Source organism: Cydia splendana, chromosome Z, assembly GCF_910591565.1.
Source record: "Cydia splendana chromosome Z, ilCydSple1.2, whole genome shotgun sequence".
NCBI lineage: Eukaryota > Metazoa > Arthropoda > Insecta > Lepidoptera > Tortricidae > Cydia > Cydia splendana.
In genome coordinates, this window is record NC_085987.1 from 34,736,860 (window position 1) to 34,762,044 (window position 25,185).

Genomic DNA, 25,185 nt, shown 5'->3' on the forward strand with positions numbered 1-25,185 from the left:
TTGTCTAACTCAGTTTGTGTTTAATATAAGGTACAGTCAGCAGCAGAAGTTGCTAAGCGGGCCAGGTGTTCAAAATGATCTTGACGCGACTTTATTGTTAAGAGAATAAGAGCGTGTCAAGGTAATTTTGAACACTTCGCCCGCCTAGCAACTTCTGCTGCTGATTGTATGTAGTTTACTCGACAACTTCAAAATGGTGAAAAATAGAGATATACCAACTTCAAAATGGTGAAAAATAGAGATACAACTCCTAAAAATACGTGTGATACCTTATTGGATTAGGAATGATGTATGTAAAAATGTATTTGAAGCATTTATTAGCACAAATAATTTCAAAAGTTATAGACAAAACAAAGGCGGAAAAAGTAATATATTTCTTTTTTCACCAATATCTCAAAAAGTATTAATATTTAAGAAATCTAAATAATATTTTATTAAAGAGGAGGAAATTTCCAGTATATAAGTCCCTACTTGCAGAACTATATCTCCATTATTTATACTTTTTATTCAATGCTGAACACAGCCGCCTCCGCGCCTCATTTTCGGGATACGCATTATGAAAAAGCGAGTAGATATACCTACGTAAGATTAAATATTCCTTTAAAAATTTAAACAAAAAATGTTGGTGTATTTTAAACATATCAAAAAAGGTAATACACCATTTTTTTTCAAATTTTAAATGCATATTTAAAACCTTTATAATTCCCTAAAACCCTAGGGAACGTACTCGCTTTTTCACGGCGCACGCGTATCCCAAAAATGAGAATCTCAAAATATCTCGAATGTGTAAATTCATGTAGATTTTTCATACATTTTGAACTGTGCAGCCCCCACAGACAATAGATGGCCAAGTCGTACAAAACATAAGTACAGTCAGCAGCAGATATACCTGAGCGGGCAAGGTGTCCAAGTCTAAGTTGTCATTTTCCCGTAGGCTTTCAGTTCGTCACATATATCTTAACTTCTGAGATTTGCTTCTGAGAGGCATGAGTAGATAGCAAATGACTCAACCTATCTGCCGTTTTAATTTGGCAAACGATGTACCAAACACCCTGTATACGAGTATGTTAATATATTTATTTAGCCCGCTTATTGTACTAAAATATACTATATAGTACTAAAATACGATGCTCCGAATCGATCAAAGAACGAAGGAGAAAATAATTGAATTGAAACGTAACACGTTCACTGTCCCAATCTGACATGTAAACCTTATGGCTTTGTAATAGAGGCTAACCGTGGCCCCACGTGAGGAGCACGGGCAGTAAAGGTGTTAAACATATCCAACTATGACTCCTCTCTTTATTTTGTTGGTTGGACTCATGATCCGCAAGAACGGTGCCTCCTCTTAAAAAATAGATAAAATAGCGATAAAAACATCACTGCCATGCATATACGTAATACTAATATGTATGCTAACTGTTGACCATAGAAATGGAGAATTTTGTTTTTACAACTTAGCAGAGAGGATAGAGTATACGGAGTTATATCTTTGGACTTATTGTTAGTATAACCTAGCAGTAAACATCAAATGGCATTCCGCACAGGAGTAATCTAAGGAACGCCAACTGCGGGTTCAAACCTACAACGTCCTGTTAGAAAGTCGTACATACGCTACATGTGACATATCTTCAAAAATTATATATACTAATGCGAAATTAACATAAAACCAGAAGACACAAATTAATAGTAGAAAAAAAACAAAAAAAAAAAAAACGCTGTAATCTCTAGGTGCGTGCGACTGAGATTTGAACCCACGGTCTCTGCTTTGAAAAGCAAACGCCTGTTACTGAAACCACAACGTGCCTTGACAATTGGTTCTAAATTCGGCTTCAGTTAGCTTTCTCTATGTGTCATTCGTTTAGACGATTCTGCTAAAAGAAATAGTTTACAGTAAGTTGACCGAGAGGCCCCTATCAAATGGTTGAAAAGCAAAACGTAAGATAGATGTATGTGATGACAAGACTGTGAAATTAGCATAGCATAGCTATTATTCATTCAATATTCGACCATACTTGTATGCTTTTTAACGTCTATTATTCCATATTGTTCAGATATATTTGACACGTTGACCGCTTAGATACCAGTGGTTTTTTGGCAGCTAAGGTATCAATGACTTGTTGAAAGTGTAGAAATTAATGAATAGCGACTGTTAAGATATTTGTGACACGTTGAGCGCTCACAAGTAAATACTACCATAACAGTCAACAACTTTTTGACAGTTTAAACGTTTACCTCTCTTTGAGCACCTGAAGTGTATAGCGACTTCTGCTGCTGACTGTACATACTCTTAAATTCAATGGGCAGAACTGGTTTTAGGAAAAGTACTTATTTACCTAGTTACATTCCTTAATATTAGACATATAATGATATAAATATGTACCTACATACTTTGATTCCTCGGTTTTAGACTTAGGTATAGGGAGAAAATATTCGACATAATAGGCGAGAAGTTGTTAGACAAAATCAATATTTTGTCAATTCAATCAAGAAAAATGAAAAGTGCGTGCTACGGTGATCGCTGTTATTGTTTTTGTTTGTTTCGATTTAATTTTGTAAGCGTAAATATTCATTTTTGTAGGCGATACGACGGTCGAAGAGGACAAGACGGGGTACTTAACAATCTGGAAAGGGCCGTCAAGCTAGCCCAACCATAGCGGGTACATATCAGATTCTTAAAAAATCAGGGGATTTAGAAAATCACTTTCCAAGCCACTCGCACTTCAATTAAGAGAATTACTACTACTCTCTGTCCGTTTATGGACCAATGTTAATTGCCACCCGTGCTTCTATTGCCAATTTGGATACACATTTAGTAGGTAATGAAATGTACCACCGACCAACTGTCTTGTGTGACAATTCTTCAGTTGTAAAATAAATGAAAACTATAAGTAAGTGAGAAAACCGGGAAAGGATAGGGTTTACCCAAATAAATCAAACACTAGTAAACAACGTGCAAAAGATAACAATTTTGTAACAAAACGAAAACGTGTAGGTTTGTCTTTCATGTATTCATTCGTCGGTCATGTCTAATACCCCCGCCATAATTTGCTCCTCGCTCTGCTTTTTGCGCTGCCGCGATGTCGCCCTCTCTGGCCACGCACTGGGTTTTTTGTCTGTGCAACGCAATGGACGTAGAAACTGTGGCAGCGTGCATTTTTAGTATTGGGTCCTTACCTATGAAATTGGCGTTTTTGTTCATAGATATAAGTCTGATCCTAGTTTTTTTTTTTTTACAAAAGTACATACACAATTACAATAAAACTACAGTGCACTCAATAAACAACGATTTTACATACAATTAATTGTTATTTTTTATTGTTAAGTGTTCAGAATTAAGCCTTGAAAATAGGTCTTTTCATGTGCTGTCGGTTCGAGTATTAAAATTACTTATATTTTTCTAATGGTACCAATTTTCAAGAAATGGAGATATTGAAAACATACCTTAAAGGTGTCAAAAATTACTGGAAAAATTTTGTTTGGTTTGAATTAGCCATCAAAAAAATATCCGCAAAATTAATTGTATGGAAATTCGTGTTTCGTTGAAATTCTCCGAACAAAACGCCAATTTCATAGGTAATGACCTAATATTATAGCGAATTACATCCACGCGCGCGAAAATGATAAGACTGTCGTGGACTTTTAGAATTTAGAGGATACGGGAAAATCCGGGAGCTGGAACCGATACTGCGGTGCGGTGCTAAAAGAAATTTATACTCGCAGATGACTACTTACCCCGTTCGTCCGTTGACCCTGTCCACAAAATCTAAAGCAGTTTCTTGTTATATTGCGGCGAAGCGATATGTATTTAACTTTGTAGGATTGTAGTCAAAACTCGAGTCACAAAAACCGATAAAATGCTCCCTATTTCTATGGGCATGACGAGTAACGTTCCCACACTATACGACTTTGCCTACCTTCCTCGCTAATTCCCCTGCCACTCGACGAGTGTGTGGCAGGGGTACCTATAGCGGTCTACTCACTAAAAGTCTAAGAAAAATGTTTAATATTACGCAAATAACAGTTTTCATTATTAAATATATGTACCTTTAACGGTCCACGGACACAAAACAAGACAAGACAAATCAATAAGTTAAGATCGCTTGTGCAAAATACTTAGAAGGTAACTTTTGTTGTAACTTACAAAATTCCATTCACGGCACGCTTGACCCCCATTTTATCGAATCAATTTTGGAACTTTTCGCAATACTCTAGACAAGATTTGCTTTATAACTTGTTTCAGGTTATTGACAGAGGAAACTAGCTATATACCTACAAGAGGTTGTGCCTAAATAGAAGAAAGAATGGATGTTATGGATGGAAGGAGTACCGAAGTAAAACACTGCTGTTTTCGTTTAATATACACATTCATAAAGTTATTTGTACACATCGGTAACTCGTGGCATTTAGGTAGCACTTAAAAGATTAGTTTAATTAATTTCCTTTTTTTAGTGGTTTCTTTTTCTCAACTCGTATAGGAAGAACATTGTCACATCACTAGTCTGTGCCTGCTACCTAAATGCCACGAGTTACCGATGTGTGCTCATCACTAATCTTTTAAGTGCTACCTAAATGCCACGAGTTACCGATGTGTGCTCATCACTAATATTTTAAGTGCTACCTAAATTCCACGAGTTACCGATGTGTAGTTATTTGTCTTTGCTGTTATCTTTATCTACTTATGAAGGTATTTGAGGAGCCTTAATTTTTAACAAAATACCTTCCAGTTTATAATTTTGGACTTTATAGTACACAGCTGTTGTTATCCTTTGTCAGTTTATATAAGTATATTTGAAGAATAAACTTATATAAACTGAAGTTTATATAAGTATACTGTGAGTTAAGATGTGACTGTGAGGAAGCGGGTCTACTAGCGCAACAAGCAAATTATGTCTGACCGCGCCGTGAGGGAATTACGCAAAGGTAATTATCCTCAGTCTAGATTCGAGTAGGGATAGATTTAAAATAAGAATAAGTGCTGTAGTTATATAGATAAGAATGAGACATTCAAAGTGTTTAGTTAGGAAATGGGTCGCAGTTTGCTAACCAAACACGTAATGCAACTCGCATTCATGAAAGTGAAAAGCAGACGTATGCCGCCTCGATCACAGAGCGTGATTTTTATGTGCCGCTTGCCCGCTTCTTTCCTATAGGTAGGTAAGTTCTGCATACGCGCATGTATTAGACAGTGCCGATTCTGCAAGTTTTTCTTGACTGGCACACTGTCGTAGTCGGCCTTGTCCTCACTACTTCAATCGTTTTTAATGCATAAAGCGTATGTGACGCGCATAAGGTAAAGGTAAATTTAAAAATCCGCTTGAATCCGCTAAGGACTTGGGCATCGGACATACTATTAGGTATTACACATATGTATTACATACTACAATAGGCCTGATGACAAATTTTGAAATCCCTTTTATTATTGTCGGTACACTTGTATTGGTTCCGAAAAACACAATATTTCAGCTATACTCATAAGATTTAACATAAATAATTGCATTTTATTATAGCTAGTTTAAAACTCGCGCGAAAACGCCTCGCACGACATTTGTGACGTCACCATTTAGTTGGTGGTAGGGTGGTAGACATTGTTTACATACTTAGAGTTACGAATTTCCCTTGAATCCGAATGATATTGTTAATTCAGCACTATATATTACGATTAGGGATGATAAATACACTACAAAAATGTATCACAATAACTCATTTTACACAAAAACTCTCACACTGTTGCAATTTAAGATGAATTATTTAGATACATGTAAATTTTGAGTGAAAATCACCGAGCGCCGGTTTTACTTTTTAATTTTTAATTTTTTCTAGTTACGACAGCTAACATGGCAATGATAGTTCCATTCAGCCAAATAATTAAAAAAGATTGTTGGTGAAATATCGTATTATTTAGCATTTTATTTAGACAATAACAAATAGATATCTACTTTATATCGTGTAATAATATTTTTTGGACGTAATAAATGTTTAGTGGCGAAATAACATTTTTTTTGCACCTTCGAACTCTTTGGTGAGAACGTATGGATTTCGGTCAATGAGGTTGTCTATGTTGCTCTAAGAAATATGTTATGGATTGATGACGTCACTGTTTAGAACGCTTCTGATTGGCGTTTCAGTAATAATGGCCGATTGGAGAATTTTGCACTTTTATTTTATTGAATATATTAATAATCCTCCAGTTTATACCGAGATCGGGCCATTTTTTAGAATCATATTAATATATATATGTTTCTTTGAAACCATTATTTCCATGATTCTTTGTTACTTGCAACAGGCCTATTATTTCAGTGAACGACGATCTTGCTTCGAACGTGAAAACGAATAGGACAGTCTAAATGTATTGTTATAATTATTGTCGTATAAAGAAAAACTCTATTCCCAATTTACCTACTGGCAGTATTTTTTAAATATTTTAAGCAAGAATTTGGTATCACGTAAATTCCTAGGTCAGGTCAGAACCCTAAAAAACATGAAATATTTGTCTTTTTCTCATTCTCAAATAAATATTTCAATTTACAAAAGTTTTAAACTGAGCAGAAGTTTACAAGTTATAGGCAATAACTAAATAAAAAAACGAATGATTAAGTATCGGACCGGAATAACCTTCGATCTTGACCACTGGTTTTGAAGGAAACAGTGATATTAAAACGAATTTTCCTGTTATAAGATGTTACCTTAAGTTGACCTTACGTATAATAAAGTAACTTGCTCATTTCCTGCCAGATATTACGATTACTTACGAGACTCATTCCTCCTTTAAGATTAAATAAATTGTTTAACCCCATTTTCCTGTAAAAACCTTCGAATATGTCGCTTCGATAAAACTGTCACACAGTTGCCTCCTCGACCCAAGTAGCGTATTTTAATTCTACTTTGTATTTATACACTTCATAGAAGTTATGTTATAATAAAATTATATCCTTTTCAACAACTGTTGCATGTCTAGTCTTTTACGCAAGTGGATACGAGGTTAATTAAATAATTGCTATATAGCGGTGTATGTTTAAATCTTACTACTAATAGTTTCTTGGCTTTAGATACGGGTATGTTCCCATCCGTAAGAAAGCATAATACTTGGATTTTTAAGGTATCTACAGAAAAACCGGCCAAGAGCATATAAGGCATGGCCTTGGAGCATGCTCTGTGTAGGGTTCCGTAGTTATAGTTACCATTCTGACACAATAGGCTGCCTTTAACGGGGGCTGGTATTGTATCACGTACATTACAAGCGATTTCCGATTGAGCTGAAAATTTGGATAAGTACCTACATATGTATGACGGGTGACAACAACAAAATTATGGTGCCATCGAGCTGATTTGATGATGGAGACAGGAGGGTCAGGAGGTGGCCATAAGAACTCTGTGATGAAACAGAAACAACGCTACCTAATTGTGTGTGGGGTTTTTAGAATTTTCTCGATGAGTATTATATTACATAGTTGCCTGTGGTAAGAAAAATACAGTCAGCGAGAAAAGCTTCTAACTAAAATGTTTTTTTTTGCCAAAACTTATTTCTTATCGAGTCAACTTTAATCCTTTTAAAGTTTTGGTTGGAATTTGCCCTAGAATAGTTATTTGTACAACAAGAGATCAAAGTTTGATATTTCTTCGAGTGCTTATTTTGAGTCCCGTGCAAGCGAAAGATTCTATAATAGATATAATCTAATTTCGAAACCTTGAGCGTAGTAAGGGACTCAAACGCGCACGAGATGTAAATAACTTTGATCTCGTGTAGTACACAAAATTTTTCACCCGTGCAGTGAGAACATACCTATTAGACAACTTGAAAAATGTAATCCTTCTTCATCACTTAATACCTATGCACTCATGTTTTCTTAAGATATACAACAATTAAGTTTAATTACCGCAATCGAACACAAAAACAAAACTTAATAATAAATTTCAGTAAAATAATATGGAAATAACGAACATCAACTGACACTTCAATCGACTACTTTTTTTTTTGTAAAAAAATCTTTGTAAGATACGGTCCGAATTGCGGATACGTACTATTTGTCAACTATGGTAGAAATTCTTAAAAGTAAAATAATTAATTTTGCGTGATAATCTGTGTATTTTTGAGTTCATTATTTTAATTGTACAATAAAATACCTAAAATATAGTATTTTATCAGTTTTTATCAAATCTTAGACTTTATTTTTATTAATTAATTATTAAGAATTCATACTCGTACGTGGTTTGGAACGATGCGGTCTGAAGTTTTCGGGGGTCTATTATAAACCGTCAATATACCGTTGAATGTCGTTTTAAATATTTTTGTCTGTTTATTTTTGCTAACAGTGTGAAAGGGACAGAGATAATAGAACCCAAGTATTTCGAACTTGTATTAGACCCCGCATGTTGAAATGACATTTGACTATAAAGGTCACTTGAATGTCATTTTGTCTCACTCAGTGAGCAAAATCGCATTTTGCTCACTGTTTTTAAGAAGCAAAGTACCCTTGTTCGAGCTGCTGAGGTGAAAAATATAATTTCTATAGGGGTTAAACATACCTACATACATTACGGCGTGACAGCTAGTAAAGGAAAATATAATGCACAATAGCAAATAATAAAACCCAGCGAAGCGTAAGTAGCTCTAAGGAAAAAACTTGTGGCACCTGGGGCGCGACTCTGACTCGCACTTGGCCAATTTTACTAATTGCAATCGAACGAAATGCAGTGATGTGTTGTAAAGTCGCGCGGCGGACGGCGCGGCGGGAGCCGCAACAAACCCGTCTCGCAGCTCTCGAGGTTTAGATGTTATGCAACCATTCACACCTTCAGCATTGTCGGCTAAAGGTCTTAATGTCATCTGACCGGTTCGACAAAGGTTCAATGTCTCGGACGGGTGACGGGTCAGCGAACTTTTTGACCGTCCGCTTCCACAAAAACATGTAATAACTCATTTAATACTAGAACCGGTATTAAATGCCCATACCCATACTACGTAATAACAAGAACCAGTAATTAATAGCGTTATCAGAACCCAATAGGAATTTTTATTTTTATATAGAGGTATAGGTACCTTACGTCCACACATCCTTAATTTTGGTAGATAGATAAATCGTTTATTTAACTGTTGCAACAACACCAAAACTAACACAGGCTATTAAATTATAAAAGTCGACAAGTAATGAAACCTGAAACCTAAGTATAATGAAAACAAATGAAAAACAAAACTAAATCAAAAGACAATTAAACAAAATTAAATGAAAATAATCCATCTAAATTAGTGGATCAGCTCGTCAGAGAGCCTCAAAAGTATGTGGATTACTATTAGAGGTACATACACTTTTGACACATTGTTTTATCCGATAAATTTGTTGATACTGATTGTACTCGTACAGGGTGTCCGGTGACAGATTTCTGATTTTCCAGAAACTAAAATATATAAACCAAATCTATTTGTTTTCATAAAAAGAAGATGGATGCGGATTTTATTTTTTGCAACTTACATTTTTCTACCGAGCTTTCCATCAGTTTAGTTGACGGTGCATCACAATAAGGGAAAGTTACGCCCAGGAGCCCGTTTTCTTATTTTAATTTCTTGTTCTGAAATTCATAAATCAACGTTGGGATCTTGCAGTACTGAAAAAAAGCTGTATTTAGGGTTCCGTACCACAAAAGGAAAAAACAGGGTCACTTTGTTTTCCGTCCGTCTGCCTTTCTGTTTGTCAAGACCCTTTATCTTGGGAACGCGTAAAGGTATCGAGTTTAAATTAAAGCCATATCTACAGTCCCTTGAAGCTGTAAAAAAATCAAGCTTCTTAGTTAACGCGAATAAACGATACGGCCATGAATTTCGACACTCAAGGGAATTCCTGTTGATCTAGAAGTATGAAACTTGGCAAGTAATTATTAGACTACAAGTACCTACAGGGAAAAATGTGGAAACTATAAATTTGTAAAAGAAAATAAGTTGAGTTTGTACGGAACCCTCGGTGGGCGAGTCCGATTCCCACTTGTCCGGTTTTTTAGATACGCCTCACTAGCATGTGTACGCTGCTTAGATGGCCAACGATCCATTGTCACTACTCAATCCGCAACACTCACGAAACTAAAAAAAACTCCTGCGTCTCCATAGCCCTACGGATTCGACAATTATTCGGATTTGAAATCGGGAATCAGCCACCGGACACCCTGTATAAGAATCGGAATTAACTACTTACCTCTGGTTTGAAACTAGGTAAACGAGCTAGACAGTTATTAAAGCATTAGTTAACGAGATAAAGGAAAGCGATCGCGGTCAGGCCGCACAAATAGGGGTTACCAGACGTCAGGAATCTTCCTGACATGTCAGGAATTTTCGCCGTTTGTCAGGAATGCGGCCGGAATACGAAAATGTCAGGAATTTTAGTGAATTAACAGACTTTTTTTATCATGTACCTAAAAAGGTACATTATTGAAATTTACTTAGGTACAGTCAACTGTAAAAATATGGGTGTACAAATCATCTCAAAACTATGTCCCATAACTCTTATGTCAGTGAATTAAGAACTATGGGACATATTATTGAGTAAGTTGTCTACACCCATATTTTTATTTCAGCCAGGAATTTTGTCATGAAATTCCAAAATTGGGTCTGGTAACCCTACGCACAAAGGATCATGTCGGTGGGCGAGAGATGGCGCGGCAGTAACGGTGAGCCGCAGGCGCAGCGCAGGACCGGCTCAAGGAAGGACTAACGTAACAGTATGGGATCAACCGTTATCTGTGATTGCAGTTACGTGTCAGGCTTATGAGGTCGGCGACCCCGACGATTATCCTCAGTACATCTAATGAAAACATCACTTATGACATGCTAATGTATTCTAACGTTGCCAGATTTTTATATGAATAAATCAGGATTGTATCTGTATTATATGCAAATTTAATGCAAAGCAAGGGGCAGGTTTGCCGAAACCAAATATGAAGTAGGTATTTGCCCCGAATATTAAATGTGTGTATGTAGCAACTCATTAGCATCGACTACAATTCATCGAAAATTTAAAACAGACGTCTCATTTGTAAATATCCATTTGTCATTTCAGTTAGTATAGTCAGCGAATAAGTGTTAAACTGTAAGATATTTTTTCTACGGAAATAAGTTGTTTGAAGTGTTAAAAATACCTACACGATATTTTTTTAATGAATTTTAAAATACTAAAAAAATATATTGAATAGATACGTATATTCGCTTTTGGCGCCGCGCGCGCAACCCGAAAATGACGCGATGAGGGCTATTTTCAGCGTTAAATTATAATTATAAATAATAGAGTTAAGAGTTCCTCGAGTTAAGAATTTTGTATTGGAAATTTCCTCCTTAAATGTCAAATATCTGGGAGACCGAGCTTTGCTCGGAAAACATATAAAAACTCAAAAATGCGCGTTTTCCCAGAGATAACACCTAGCTAGATCGATTTATCGCCCCCGAAAACCCCCATATACCAAAATTTCATCGTTAGAGCCGTTTCCGAGATTGAGAAATACAAATAAATAAATAAACAAAAATTGGTCGTTTAAAGGTATTAGATAGATAGACATTTATTTTATATTGGACAAATCAAAATACTTTTTTTCTTTTTACCTTATTCAGTTGTTTATAACTTTTGAATTTTTTATTAGCTAATAAACGCTGTATTTTTAAAAGGAGCAGTATTTCTTATTTTCACCATTTTGAAATTGCCCACTAGACACTAAGCTAATTCTTCTTTTAACTGTAATAATTAGTTTAAACATCTTACCCTAAAAATATTTATGGTCCTTACCTATGAAATTGGCGTTTTTGTTCATAGATATAAGTCTGATCCTAGTTTTTTTTTTTTACAAAAGTACATACACAATTACAATAAAACTACAGTGCACTCAATAAACAACGATTTTACATACAATTAATTGTTATTTTTTATTGTTAAGTGTTCAGAATTAAGCCTTGAAAATAGGTCTTTTCATGTGCTGTCGGTTCGAGTATTAAAATTACTTATATTTTTCTAATGGTACCAATTTTCAAGAAATGGAGATATTGAAAACATACCTTAAAGGTGTCAAAAATTACTGGAAAAAATTTGTTTGGTTTGAATTAGCCATCAAAAAAATATCCGCAAAATTAATTGTATGGAAATTCGTGTTTCGTTGAAATTCTCCGAACAAAACGCCAATTTCATAGGTAATGACCTAATAATTGTTTATACTACGTCAGTAACAACAAGTATGCCTAGTAGGAACCTATGCCTAACCTTAATGACCTATAGCGGCCCGACGTCCAAGGAAAATTAATTAGAATTAATGGAAGAAAATATTAGAAAATATAATTGGATTTGTTTTATTTTAAAATTGAACAAAACAAAACAATAGCAACTCCGTTCCATGTATTGATTTAAATTTCATTGGAGGTAATTGTACTAGTATTATGACTCTGAGTCTCAAGAGGATACAGATCACAGTTTGCCTGATGGTAACCGGTTACCTTAGCCTATAGGTACTAGAGGCTTACAACTCCAGGGGTGTCACAGAACGTACGTACCTACCTACTCATAGTGCCTAGGTATATAGCACACAATACATATTAGTTACCTTACAGACTCACAGCTGTAGTGCCTACTTATACGTCTAGACTTGAGTAACTATTTACATACTAAATATGGAATAGATAGACAGAACTTAGTAATTCCTAAAGTACCTGCCTAATACTTAGTACCTAACGCGACGTAGTCTTTTGTTTTGAACGACCAAATCAACATCAAGTAAACTAGCACGTTCAGACATTTCAGCACGTTAACTATGACGCCACATGTTTATTTATCTTATAAGGCATATCAACATGCTAACTTGGCAGCAAGTAGAGATCGAAGCAGCGTGTATGCTGAATATTTACAATGGTCGAAGGTCGCGATGATAGTTATCGAGCTGCTTGGCTGATTCCCTCTTTAAACTACGGCCCTTTGTTCTACGGCCACAGGCGTGCATACATTATAGTAATATCATGAGATAACCTTTTATTGCTTATACCTACTTGAGAATGCAATTGTTTATAGTACTTAAAAGTACTGATGATTCATTATTATTTTTCAAATTAATATATTTAATATGGGTGAAACTCAATAATCCGAAAATACAGAGTCAATCAATTTTCTAGGCCAAGACGCATAACGTTGAGGTGAATCAAATTGAATTTGCAATGTAACCTTTAAGATTTAATAATTCGGAAATATTCGCAAATGTATATCAAAATCTATTAGAAATTAAGTAATTGAATATGTAGAATAATAATTATTATTTATTAAGTAGTCAAGTAGCGGATTAGCTTAAAATAAAAAGCGGCCAAGTGCGAGTCGGACTCGCCCATGAAGGGCTCCGTAGCAGCAAGTAACATACCTAATAAAATCGCGGTTTACGATTTATGACGTATTAAAAACAAACTACTTACTAGATCTCGTTCAAACCAATTTTGAACGGGGGGGGGGGGGGGGGGGGCACATTTTACCACTTTGGAAGTGTCTCTCGCGCAAACTATTAGAAACTATTTCAGTTTAGAAAAAAAATATACTCAATATAATTTTTGAAGACCTATCCATAGATACCAGTTTAGAAAAAAATTGTATTAGAAACCTCAATATCATTTTTGAAGACCTATCCATAGATACCCCACACGTATGTATGGGTTTGATGAAAAAAAATATTTCGAGTTTCAGTTCTAAGTATGGGGAACCCCCAAAATTTATGGTTTTACAGATTTATCTCTAATTGGAAAAGTATTCCAGGGTGGCTGATACTTTTGGTGCGTTGTTCCATTCGTTAGTATTGATGCTGACTGTACTATAACATTATATCGATAAAATATACTATTCTGTTGATATGTACGGATATATATGAATACGCTCAACACATTTATTAACATAAATTAATACTTATTCACTTGTTATAAATGTTTTTTTCTATTTAGTATAACTATCTCTTTTATTTCTCTTATTTAAATATATACTTATTAGTATTTTATGTCAAGCACTTTCATTCTACGAACTTGTTTTATTAAGTAAGAATATCTCTGTGTAGGTATTATTTTCCAACTAACATACTTATAACAGCAGTTATCGGCTCTATTCGGCTTTAAGACGAAAACGGACGGGCACGCGAAACTGCCTTTCCATACAAATGTAGGTAGTCCCCATTTTCCTCTACGTCTGTACCTACCTACAGAGAAGCGGTCGTCCATTGTCCTATTAGATTGTGTAAAATGTACATTTAAACCGTTGATGTACCAAATATTTTCCATATTAAATTACAGGATAATACACGCGTATGAATACATACCTACGCGTGTATTATTATGTAAACGTATATTGTATGAAATTCCGGGATAATAATAATCCCGGAATTTCATACAATATACGTTTACACAGCTTTAATTGTATTTAAAAAGTACCTAGTAATTGTAGTGCATTAATTCCAAATGCATTGGTAGGTAGATTACGGTTGACTGGCAGAAAATAATACTTTAAGCCTAAGGCATTCATTCCATTTCTTTTAAAGTACCTACATTAGTGCAATAAAATCTTTTTACTTCCCTTTTGGTTCATCTATACGGCTACCACTAGTTTGACACTGACATATTCGCTAGTGTGTGCGTAACTTACTTTCTTTGCATCTCACTCGTACTCGCATATTAGTGTCATGTCAGCGCTGTATAGAAAGTAAGTTACACAGACGTTAGCAAATATATCAGTTCAGTATAACAATGCATGCTAAGGCAGTCGTGGTAAAGCTACTGTATTAGTTAGGTACCTAAATCTATTAGAGTATTTTGTTTTTAGGTTATTACTGTACAGTACCGCCGACTTTAACAATGTTAAAGTCGGCGGCGGTGTCGTCGGTAGAGTGATTAGTGCTGTGGCGTTTTCGGCTTTCGAGAACGTTCTTCATTTTGTGTGGCAGATATATTCAAGCGAGAACATTTACCAAAACGGAATAAGTTCTAGGGAAGAGAACGGCAAGGTCTACTCTCAGCACGGATACGCTATTTCAACGTTTACGGATGTGTTTACCTAATAGTTCCCTGTTTTGGAGGTGCTAATGTATTATAGGTACTTAGGTATAAATAAAATACGGTGCCGCGGAGAGGAGAATGTTTCATAAGTACATACCAACTTAGGTAGGCTTAGGTAGGTATGGATAGAAAATGGTACCTACGATACAATCCACGTCAACAATAACAATGTCGTCAGCTTAGGATTTATATTACTTATTACAAAACAGAATCATCAAGATTAATCCATTATTGGCGGAGTACATGTTAACATACAATAAAAATACAGACGATTTGATACCCTCCTTTTTTTGAAGTAGGTTGAAAAATGCCATCTCATAGGTATCTAATATATAATGCACATGCGCAGATTTTAAGTAGGTAAGTCCGATACTTCCATAGCAAAGATTTTTATTTTTTTCATCAAGTCATGCGAACTACCGGATCGTAAATTTTTTGCGAGTTAAGTTGATTCATTAAAAAAAATTAAAGTTTCCTTTTATTAATTTCACGGTGTTAAAGGAAATACGAAATAGGCGATTGGTCATAAACTATGGCCATCTATTTTATCCACAGTAAAAATGAGGTACCTAACTGTAAATAAATAAGATTTAGGTAGGTAAAAAACACTAGGCTCCGCCTGTCTCGTAGGTAACCCAGACGCAAATGAGTTTATATATAGGAAGAGGAACTATTAAATATTTATATTTTATAATATTTTACGAAATAGCCGTTCTGTTTGTTTAATTGTTTAAAATAAAACTAACTATCAAAACTAAATTAAACGAATTAAACTAAACTGACCAATCAGTATGCGACTCGATCGATTAATTTTTGCAAGTGAATGTGTGATTGTGGGTGTGTATATGTTTGTGTATACGTATGTGTGTGTGAGAAGAGAGAAAGTGGATGTTGATCAACTTTTAGCAGTTCTTCTATATCCTCGTAAGAATGGGAGCTAAGTAATGAAAAGATCTTTTTCTGAACTTCCTCTAACGGTCAATTTTTTGATGAAGAATTTAGTACAGAGATTGTTATAGAGTATTATAGACAAAAGGATGGATGAAGTTAGGCAGACGTTTTTTTATTGTAGCTAAGAGCACATTGCTAGTAGATAAGGAACAATTACGATTTGTTTAATAATAATAAAATTAATTAATGTTAATGCATGTTAATATTTACTTAACAACGCAAGCGCATTGGCTCACACTCTGAGTATGATGTGATAGTAGTGGAATATGATCTTTGAGATATTAGTACTGCACCTCCGCATCTACGCCAATCAGAAAAAAATATTGCTTTTGCTTTATCAATACTGTACTGACCAGTACGACAGGAAGCGGTTAACATGAGTGTGCAATTTATAATTAGTATTTCCCATGAGGAAACAATCCTATTTGCACAAGGGGAGTTTTGGCATTATGGGAAAGTTCGGGCTCGACGGATACAGGTCGGATAGCTACAGTTACTTTATGTGCACGAACAGAGAAGTAAGGGAGACAAGACAGGTTGATTCGAGTGTGTCCTTGTAAAATACTATTCTAATTAAATAAAAAATACAGTTTCTTTCTAACTTACTTGACGTTGTTTCTCATGTTGTTGAAATTTGTAGCAATGTATTCTCCGTCCGCACTGCAACAAAAAACTCTATTTAGCACAATATAAGAAGAGTACTAGTGTACTAGTAAAGTTAGTACGTACTGTAATAGTCGAATAATTTTCTGATGGAAAGTGTTTCTATAGAGCGTAGTCTGTTCAATAAACTATTCTTACAACTACTCAATAGTAGCAATATTAGACTCGATGACCAACCGATACCTATGTTTGTCGTGGGGCTAAAAAATAAACATAAAGAATAATTAACCATCAGAGAAATTACTTAATACCTTTTTTTAACTCATTCAGTAAAATGTACGATATCAGTTCACGGCGAAATAAGCAATTAAAAGATAGGTAGGTATATGAGATGCCTACAGATTTGCAGTTCAATCTTGAATAGGTACTCAATACTATTTAACTCACAAAGAACCTCAACTAAGGAAATTGCAGCCTAGATTGTAACCCGGCTACATCGGATATTGTTCAAGGAACCTTTCTGTTGGTCTTAGAGACAATTGTGCCTATAGGTCACTGCGATTGATGCAATATCCACGTATTTCAGGTAGGTAATACCTCCAATGGAAACAATAGGTGTACATAATTGGGGCGCATTGGTAACGCGTGACGGGTAAGTATATAGGTAAGGGTAAGTACTTATAGATATACTATCGCTGTGCCGTAATAAGTAAGTAGTACCTAGATTAAAAATTGTTATGATAGATCTGACGGCAACATAGAACCTACTAAGTTACGAGTAAACCATTATAGGGATCCGCATCAAGCTCGGCCGAATTTCATCTTGGCATATGGTATACAAACGGAGTTTCGTTCACATTTTAAAACTACTTGTTGGATTGTAATGAAACTTTGCACATACAATATCTTCTTACTTATAATTATTTAGGTAACTACAAACAAAATTTTAGCATTAAAATTAAATTCTAGCAACTGCAAGGTAAGTGACCAGATCCAGGGCAATGAGATGGCTGATATATCAGCATGTGATGCAAAATGAGCTGTTTCCTACTTTACTCCAGCTAACGCGTTCGTGAGCACTTTCCGAGAATGTCAAAACGCTTACGCGCTGTTAGCGGGTTAATTGCGTAATTCTTTTGATGGTCTACTCAGCTTTGAAATGTTTAAACTTAATTCAGTCTTACTATATTACAAATGACATTTTACTGCTAATCTATAGCCAAGTAATAATCATCTAAGGCAGTTCTAGTGCTAAACAACTAAAAGTAGGTAGGGATTATTTACGCAAACAAAACAAATCATAAAGACACTTGAATCACAACCTCTTATTCTCAGACTATTGTAGGTAGTTTGATTATCGATTTACCACGTAACATGTAAATATCAATCTGTTTATTTCTTATTCAATAAATATTGAAGCGCTTATAAGCATTTAGCTGCCCAAATAATGCCCGATGTTACTTTTCCAGTCTTATTTTATACCTTTAAGTTAGTATCCATTTAAAACATGAAAACACGATACTTGAAATTTGGTAAAAAAATAAAACTAAAACTATAAGCGGATATATATATTCCACATTGCGCAATCTTCGTTTTTAACTTTTGCGTTCTGTGCCATTTCTGTGCAATAAAAACCAGCACAAAACGCAACGACAAAAAACGAATGGTAGTTGCTCGACTAATTGATCCCACATTAGTTAGCATGATATTAACTAAATCTTCAACAAGGTTTAGTTTAAATTATAGCTACAATGCCGCACAAAAACTAGCTTACTTTAGGCAAAGATATATGGATTTAGTAAGATGTGTAAAATCTAAGACAATTTCGTGCTTCGAATTTGTCAGGTAACTGGACGAGATTGCGCTGTACAGCTCCATACATTTTGTAAAACATATTTTACAAAATATACAGGTTGGAAAATTTCTGGAGACTGAGCTGAAAGGATAGTTTTATCTAATAGAGCTATTATAATCATTAAGCCGGATTAAAAAGTAAAAAAGTGGAAATCCTACAAAGTTATTTACATTTTTGTCATTCTTCGGATCTACTTGCTAGGGTTAAAACATACAGGAGGGCGATTTTTGAATTTCGATCGCTCGATTTCGTCACTCGAAATTCGGTGGAAAACGGCGAAATGCTAATTTCGCCGTTAAGAATAATAGAAATTTGGAATCGAGTGGTATTGACCACTCGTTTTCAATTCTATTAGTAGAATTTAAATGACTAGTAGTGGAGATATTATTGAACGAAATACACGAAATCGAGCGGTCGAAATTCAAAAATCGGCCCCCAGATTGTTGCACTAATGTTTAACAAACTGTATCTCAAAAACGGTTATAAATATGAACGTGATTAATAAGTGAAAAATAAAGCCTAAACAATTCCCCAATGCTGAATGATCGGGCTATTTTACGATCGGCCGCCGACATATATACTAATACAGCCTATGAGTTGCTAGTAGTACGTATATAAATACGGTGTTATGATTTCGTTGAGTAAAAGCGGTGGTGAAATCGCCTGGTCGTGTCCAGTTTTCCCGTCCGCCGGGATAACGCGAGCGAACCGACCGGCGGAACTCACCTCGACTATTTTGCTTGAAATGGTATTCGAAGGCTGGAAACGTCGAACTTTGTTACCAGTGGAATTGACAATAACAACGCTAATTTCCGCTGCTGCAACTGTGCAACAGCAATGCTGCCGCAGTCGGAATCGGACCCCAGACGGTGTTGTTCTTTAATTTTTATGCCTTATACACCGTCATTTCCTTGTATTATGTTTTGCTCTTGTGATAATGGTAAAGTTATAAATAGCTGTGAGCTGACAAGCATTAAATAGCGCTATCTACAATAACGGTTATTCTTACTTGTCTCTGACGAACCTTACAAATTCACTCTTTTAAATGTTTTAGTATAATGTGTAAGAGGGTCACCCTGAGAGTATGCCCTATGCAGATAGACAACTGTTCAATTATTGTGGTACCTTTACCGATACAAGCAAATAATGCATGCATATTTAATCGGACAGAAACTACGAGCGAATCTACGTATATGCATTGAAGCAGCGAAAACAAATACTTAACGAAAATATAAAGTATTAAACCGACTCAATCTCTTCAGTAGGTAGCCACTATCAATGCTTTTATAGTCAGAATGGAAACAAATCAATATTCAATAACCATAAACGTCATTCAATTGAGTTTTAATCGAACAGATGGTACTCCACGTCTTGGCCGTGACGCAGTCCCGGTGATCATTGCTGAAATAAGGTCGGTAAGACGCGGCGGCGTCTACAGACGGCAACAACAGGCCTCTGCTAGAGGCCGGTGCGAACTGTTTTCGTGCTATGGTTTCGGTGAAATAATAGCCGCTATTTTTGTTTTTGATGTACATATCATTCTTTCACGGTGGAACAAACTATCAACGTCAAGCGATTAAATGGACAATAATTTTAGCTTATTTTAATATATTCATTCTACTTAACCTTGACCTTGTTTTTCCCAAATTTGCATATCAAATTCAGTAAATAGTTTTACAAGGGGACAAAGTTGTTGTTTAACCCCTCGTGCTAATATTGATAACCGAGCAAGGGAAAGATTCCAAAATTGAACGGAGATTTAATTCCTAAGTTGCGAGGTTTCCAAGGCACGAGGGTTAAACAAACATTGCCACTGAGTGAAACACAAAATTTATCACAACACCAACGTGAGGAAAATATAAACTATAGGTAAGACGTTACAAATCAAATCAAAATGAACGCTATAAAATATTTCTACATCATTTAAAAGCCGTAATAAGGAATCAACTCAAAATTTGCATCAACTTAACTACTATGCCTCTCTTTCTCATCTGTTTTTGATGGATAAAGAGAGCCTTTACGAGCTGGTGAACCAAAGTTTCATATTGGTAAATATAAACAATCAGCTTTAAAAGTAGGTATTTTTGTTATAATGTATGAATTTTCACCGACTTACGAGGGCGTGTAAAGCCAGGCAATTAGAAAGGAATAAAAATTACGACGCGCCGCGCGAAACTTGCGGCGGAAGATTAGACGGGTTTTCATGTTTTACCGCAATAACTCTGAAAGTTATACGCTGGTCAAATCCCTCGGCTATATCACTAGCTATTTTTATACTAAAATTATACTGCTATGGAATACAGGGTAACGATATACAATTGAAAATTCGTGATTTTTTTCTGTCGAGCCAACTTTAGTCTTTTAAAGTTTTTCTTGGAATCTGCTCGGACATATAGTCTAGTTTCCTTTTTTCATTGCATTTGCCCTTCACTAAAACTTGTAAAAATTTAAAATATAAACTACTACTTTGCGGTAGCCCCCTCTAACCCGTTCAGCACTAATCACGACACGTTGTCATTTTGCCTCAACGAAGCATCTATGCTACATACCGGGAAACCCATGTTATCGGCTACGACGTAGCGCTACGACCGTAGCTCAGCGGGGAATGTGTTAACAGTAATTACCTGTGTGCGTAAGTACAATTTTCGAAGTAACAGGTAAATCATCAAAGGGAAAGAATTAAATTGATTAAAATCACTTTGTAGACTTCACGCCCTCCCAAAGTAATATATACCTATATATACACGCCCAAAGTATGTATATCCTACTCGCACCTAAATAATATGAAGTCTTGCAACTGAAGAACAAACGTGATCGTGTTACGTTCACAAAATAATGTTTTTGTTGTCAAAACAGCAACATGGATTGTCGATGTGTTAAAGATTAAGACAAAATGTCTATGTTTGTGAAACAAATTCTCTTACCTAATATTAATCTCAAGATGGCTAAGGCTGTAAATAATATGAGTATGTCCTGTTTTACGATTTTAAATCGATATGTATATATTTATTAGCACATTTATTATGAATACTACGTGCAGAATTCTCACTAAAAATACGATGTTTGACAATCTCACAATTCATGTTGTCGCCGTAACGCATGACACTTTCCCTTTCTCATTCGCTGGACTGTGCCTTAATTAGGTCGCCTGCCATTTATGCTCGTACCGGGATTCGATCTCAGCCACTCAATACCTAGTTATCAGTTTCATTTATGGTATCTTAATAGGTCCATAAAAAAGGAAATTAGGATGCACGTTTTAGGAAAATTAGTTTTCAAGTAAATACAGCCAGTACGATGTAGTCTTGATCTGAGTGTGCTTGAACAATGTGTGATATGTGGTGGCATTAACTACCTACTTATTTGAAATAACCATGAAGACATTTTCGTTCGTTTCTCGGACAATCAATATTCGAACTAACATGGAGTATCACTATGCATACCGATTTGTGTTAATACCTATTTTTTTTAACTCATTTCCTAAACGAATTACGCCATTTCGTTACCATAAATGTGCCACCGGAACCGGATTACCGGTAGGTTTTATTTTTTCGACTACTACATTCGCGCAGCTGCAGCCTGCTTGTAACGTTGTTGAATAAATAATTAAATAACAATAAAATAAATAATAAATAAACGTCGGACTTAGTGCGCATCAACATCACTGTAATGCGCAATAATAGGTACACTATTCCGGTTTTTAATCTCATGAATCTCATGATGCCTCGTGGCATTGTAAGTGGCGATCATTTCCATCAATAGGAAACTTGTAGCCAGTCGATAAACTAGCTTGCAGCCAACAGGTTTTTTAGGGTTCCGTAGACAGCTAGGAAACCTTATAGTTTCGCCATGTCCGTTTGTCTGTCTGTCCGTCTGCCTGTCCGCGGCTTAGCTCACTGACGGTTAGTGCTAGAAAACTGAAATTTGGCATGGCTATACAAATCAAACACGCCGGTATAGTGGCAAAAAAAGAAGAAAAACATTTGGACACCTATATGTAAAATGGGCATAAGTATATTTATTTTTTCCGCTAAACCATACGATATGGGGTGTCGTTGGATAGGTCTTTCAAAACGAATAGGGGTTCTTCTAAAACCAATTTTTACTAAAAGTAATGTTTTCACAATGAAAAATAAAACCCCAACCCTCAAACTTTTCAACCATAGGTCCAAAATTAATGAAAAAAATCATGTCAAAAATCTTTATTAAAGATTTTTGAGTTAACGCAACAAGTCTCCCCTTCTTAGTACGGTCAGCCAATCGACTCTATCATCTGATTGATAGAGTCGAAAAGTGGTAGACCACTTTCTTGGCTGCCACCTAAACAAAAAGACGTAAATACAAGTGCTGCAAAGACACTTCCTTTTGCTTGTTATGTACTTACATATGCACAGCCGGTATTATGACGGACAGGTAGCTACGGAAATAATCATAATCTTTGATTCTCATATTTCATATGTATGTAATTAGATGCATAAATATTTTATGATGGTGTTTATTCCAATTATTACGGTCATACATTAACAAAACCAAAATGGGAATTAATAGCGTACAAATTACCTCAGACGTTTCAAGCGCATTATACTTAATGGATAAAATAAAGAAAACACACGCAGCTGTAGGTAGATGTTTGGATTGTTGATTCTTAGATCTTTAGGGACAATGAGAGAATATAAATATTATACAGCAGTGAATTTAAGCTGATTTTCCGGTTAGAGACCGCACAAGCCTAACGAATCTTAATGAGATAACTGGCCTGACATAAAATTATTTCCAGTTTAAAACAGAATTTTCTAAGAAAAAATATAATCAACGGATAGCAACGGAATATTTAAATACTATAAAAAAAAGAGTAGTTGAAGCTGGTAATTTACTTACAGTCTTCTCTATCAGATATGATTTACAGTCCTTGTTTTGCATCTACTTTTCTTTGTACGATGGCAGTATAATTATTCGTTATATGCAAGTGTCTAATACACCTGTTATTTGATTTACCGAGAAAAGGGGGTCCAAGTGGGTACCTACGTACAATACGTTAAAACAAATAATTTCTTATATTGAGGGGTAGGTAATATTTTTCTCATTGGTTGTTTTGTTGTAACTTCAATCGTTTTCCTAAAAACAATGAAATTGAGATTAAAGTGGGGGAAAGAGGGGGAAACACTTGACAAGTAGTTTGAGCTATGCCCTGCATCAAAGTGCTTTTCAATTAATAATATATTTAAAAAAAAAATGTGATGATGGTATTTGCTAGTGATTTTTATTGATTCTCTATTTATTAATTCTCTATATACTTATGGAGAAAGTTTTTATTATGACAATGTTTATTTTTCCTCATAACGAGTGAGGTATTACCTATACAAACCCCTCCGATTGGCCCGCTCTAGAGCCTGCATCACTCGGCTTTAACATTAGAATGTATTCTCCATATGAATGTCCCATTTCAGATTTCGTTTTGTTCGGTCTAAGCTCGGGATTCCCTAGAGTCTAACCGCAATCAATATGAGCAGGATTTATTATTTACCCTCCCTCGTATTTTGCTTGCAGGTACCTACATAACATCATATAGTGTTTCGTAAGACTAGATTTAGGGAAATATACCTAGAATCACAAATTACATAGGTACTTATCAATTTTGTGGGTACTATTTACTAAAAGATTATTAGCCATTTTTTGAATCGTCTACATCATATACATACTGAATCTCATAATGTCAAACATTACCTACTATAAATTAAAATACATATTGGGTTGTTTGACTTACTACTTTTTATAGTTAAAACTAATAGAAGGTGACCGAAGAGCTGGCGGCTACCTCGCACAACGTATCAGCATTGCGATACAGCGAGGAAATGCCGCCAGCATCCTTGGTACAATGCCTCAAGGGCCTATTTTAGATTTAAGCTAGTTATTAATTTCGTTTAGTAGTACCACTGTATATATATTGTATGTAAATAAATGTTATAAACACATAGAAGCTTTGTTCAGATACTTGTGAACACCATGGCCACTCCGATATATCTGATGGCGACTATATAATAAAGCTATGTAAGCTCTACTTTCAGTATGGTTAACGTGTGTAGTATACATATATTATAAACATTTTCCTGTTCAAATTACAAATCAAGACTATTTAGAAATGGTTGTTGTACATGCCAGCAAGATGTTGCTTTAATAGGACACTGCTGTTTTTACTGCCGACGTCCACGCGCATTTTACGATGATGGGATGGATTGCTCTCGGAAAATATAGACATTTTTATAGTCGAGTAGAGGTGTAAATATGACGCAGGCAAGCCAGGAGCTATGGAGCGTAGTCGTAAGGTCGAGCATCAACGGAAGAGTGTCTCGACTCGGATCGCCGCACTTGACATTATCAGAATCAAGGAACTTTATCTCAACGATCAAATATCAGGCAAACTACATTAAAACCGGCCAAGTGCAAGCCAGACTCGCGCACCAAGTTTTGCATTACGCAAAAAACGGCAATAAAATCATGTTTGTTGTATGGGAGCCCTACTTAAATATTTATTTTATTTTGTTTTTAGTAGTTTGTTGTTATAGCGGCAACAGAAATACATCATCTGTGAAAATTTCAACTGTGTCTGATGACAGACAGACGGACGGACGGACGGACGGACGGACAGACGGACACACGGACAGCGGAGTCTTAGTAATAGGGTCCCGGTTTTACCCTTTGGGCACGGAACCCTAAAAAGGGGTTAACTAACTTATGTTTT

General features: G+C 35.5%; 1 protein-coding gene across 6 annotated transcripts in view; it reads right to left on the reverse strand.

Annotated features, from left to right (window-relative positions):
• The window catches only part of LOC134803933 (neprilysin-2), a 62,487-nt gene that overhangs the window by 30,750 nt on the left and 6,552 nt on the right, over positions 1 to 25,185 (reverse strand). For 5 of the 6 annotated variants that reach the window (XM_063776759.1, XM_063776758.1, XM_063776754.1 and 2 more), the window contains exon 2: positions 16,595 to 16,648. The exons of the other annotated variant lie outside the window; for it this stretch is intronic. In XM_063776759.1, coding sequence (XP_063632829.1) covers positions 16,595 to 16,648 — 54 coding nt within the window. The remainder of the gene's footprint in view (positions 1 to 16,594; positions 16,649 to 25,185) is intronic. 6 annotated transcript variants of the gene reach the window in all.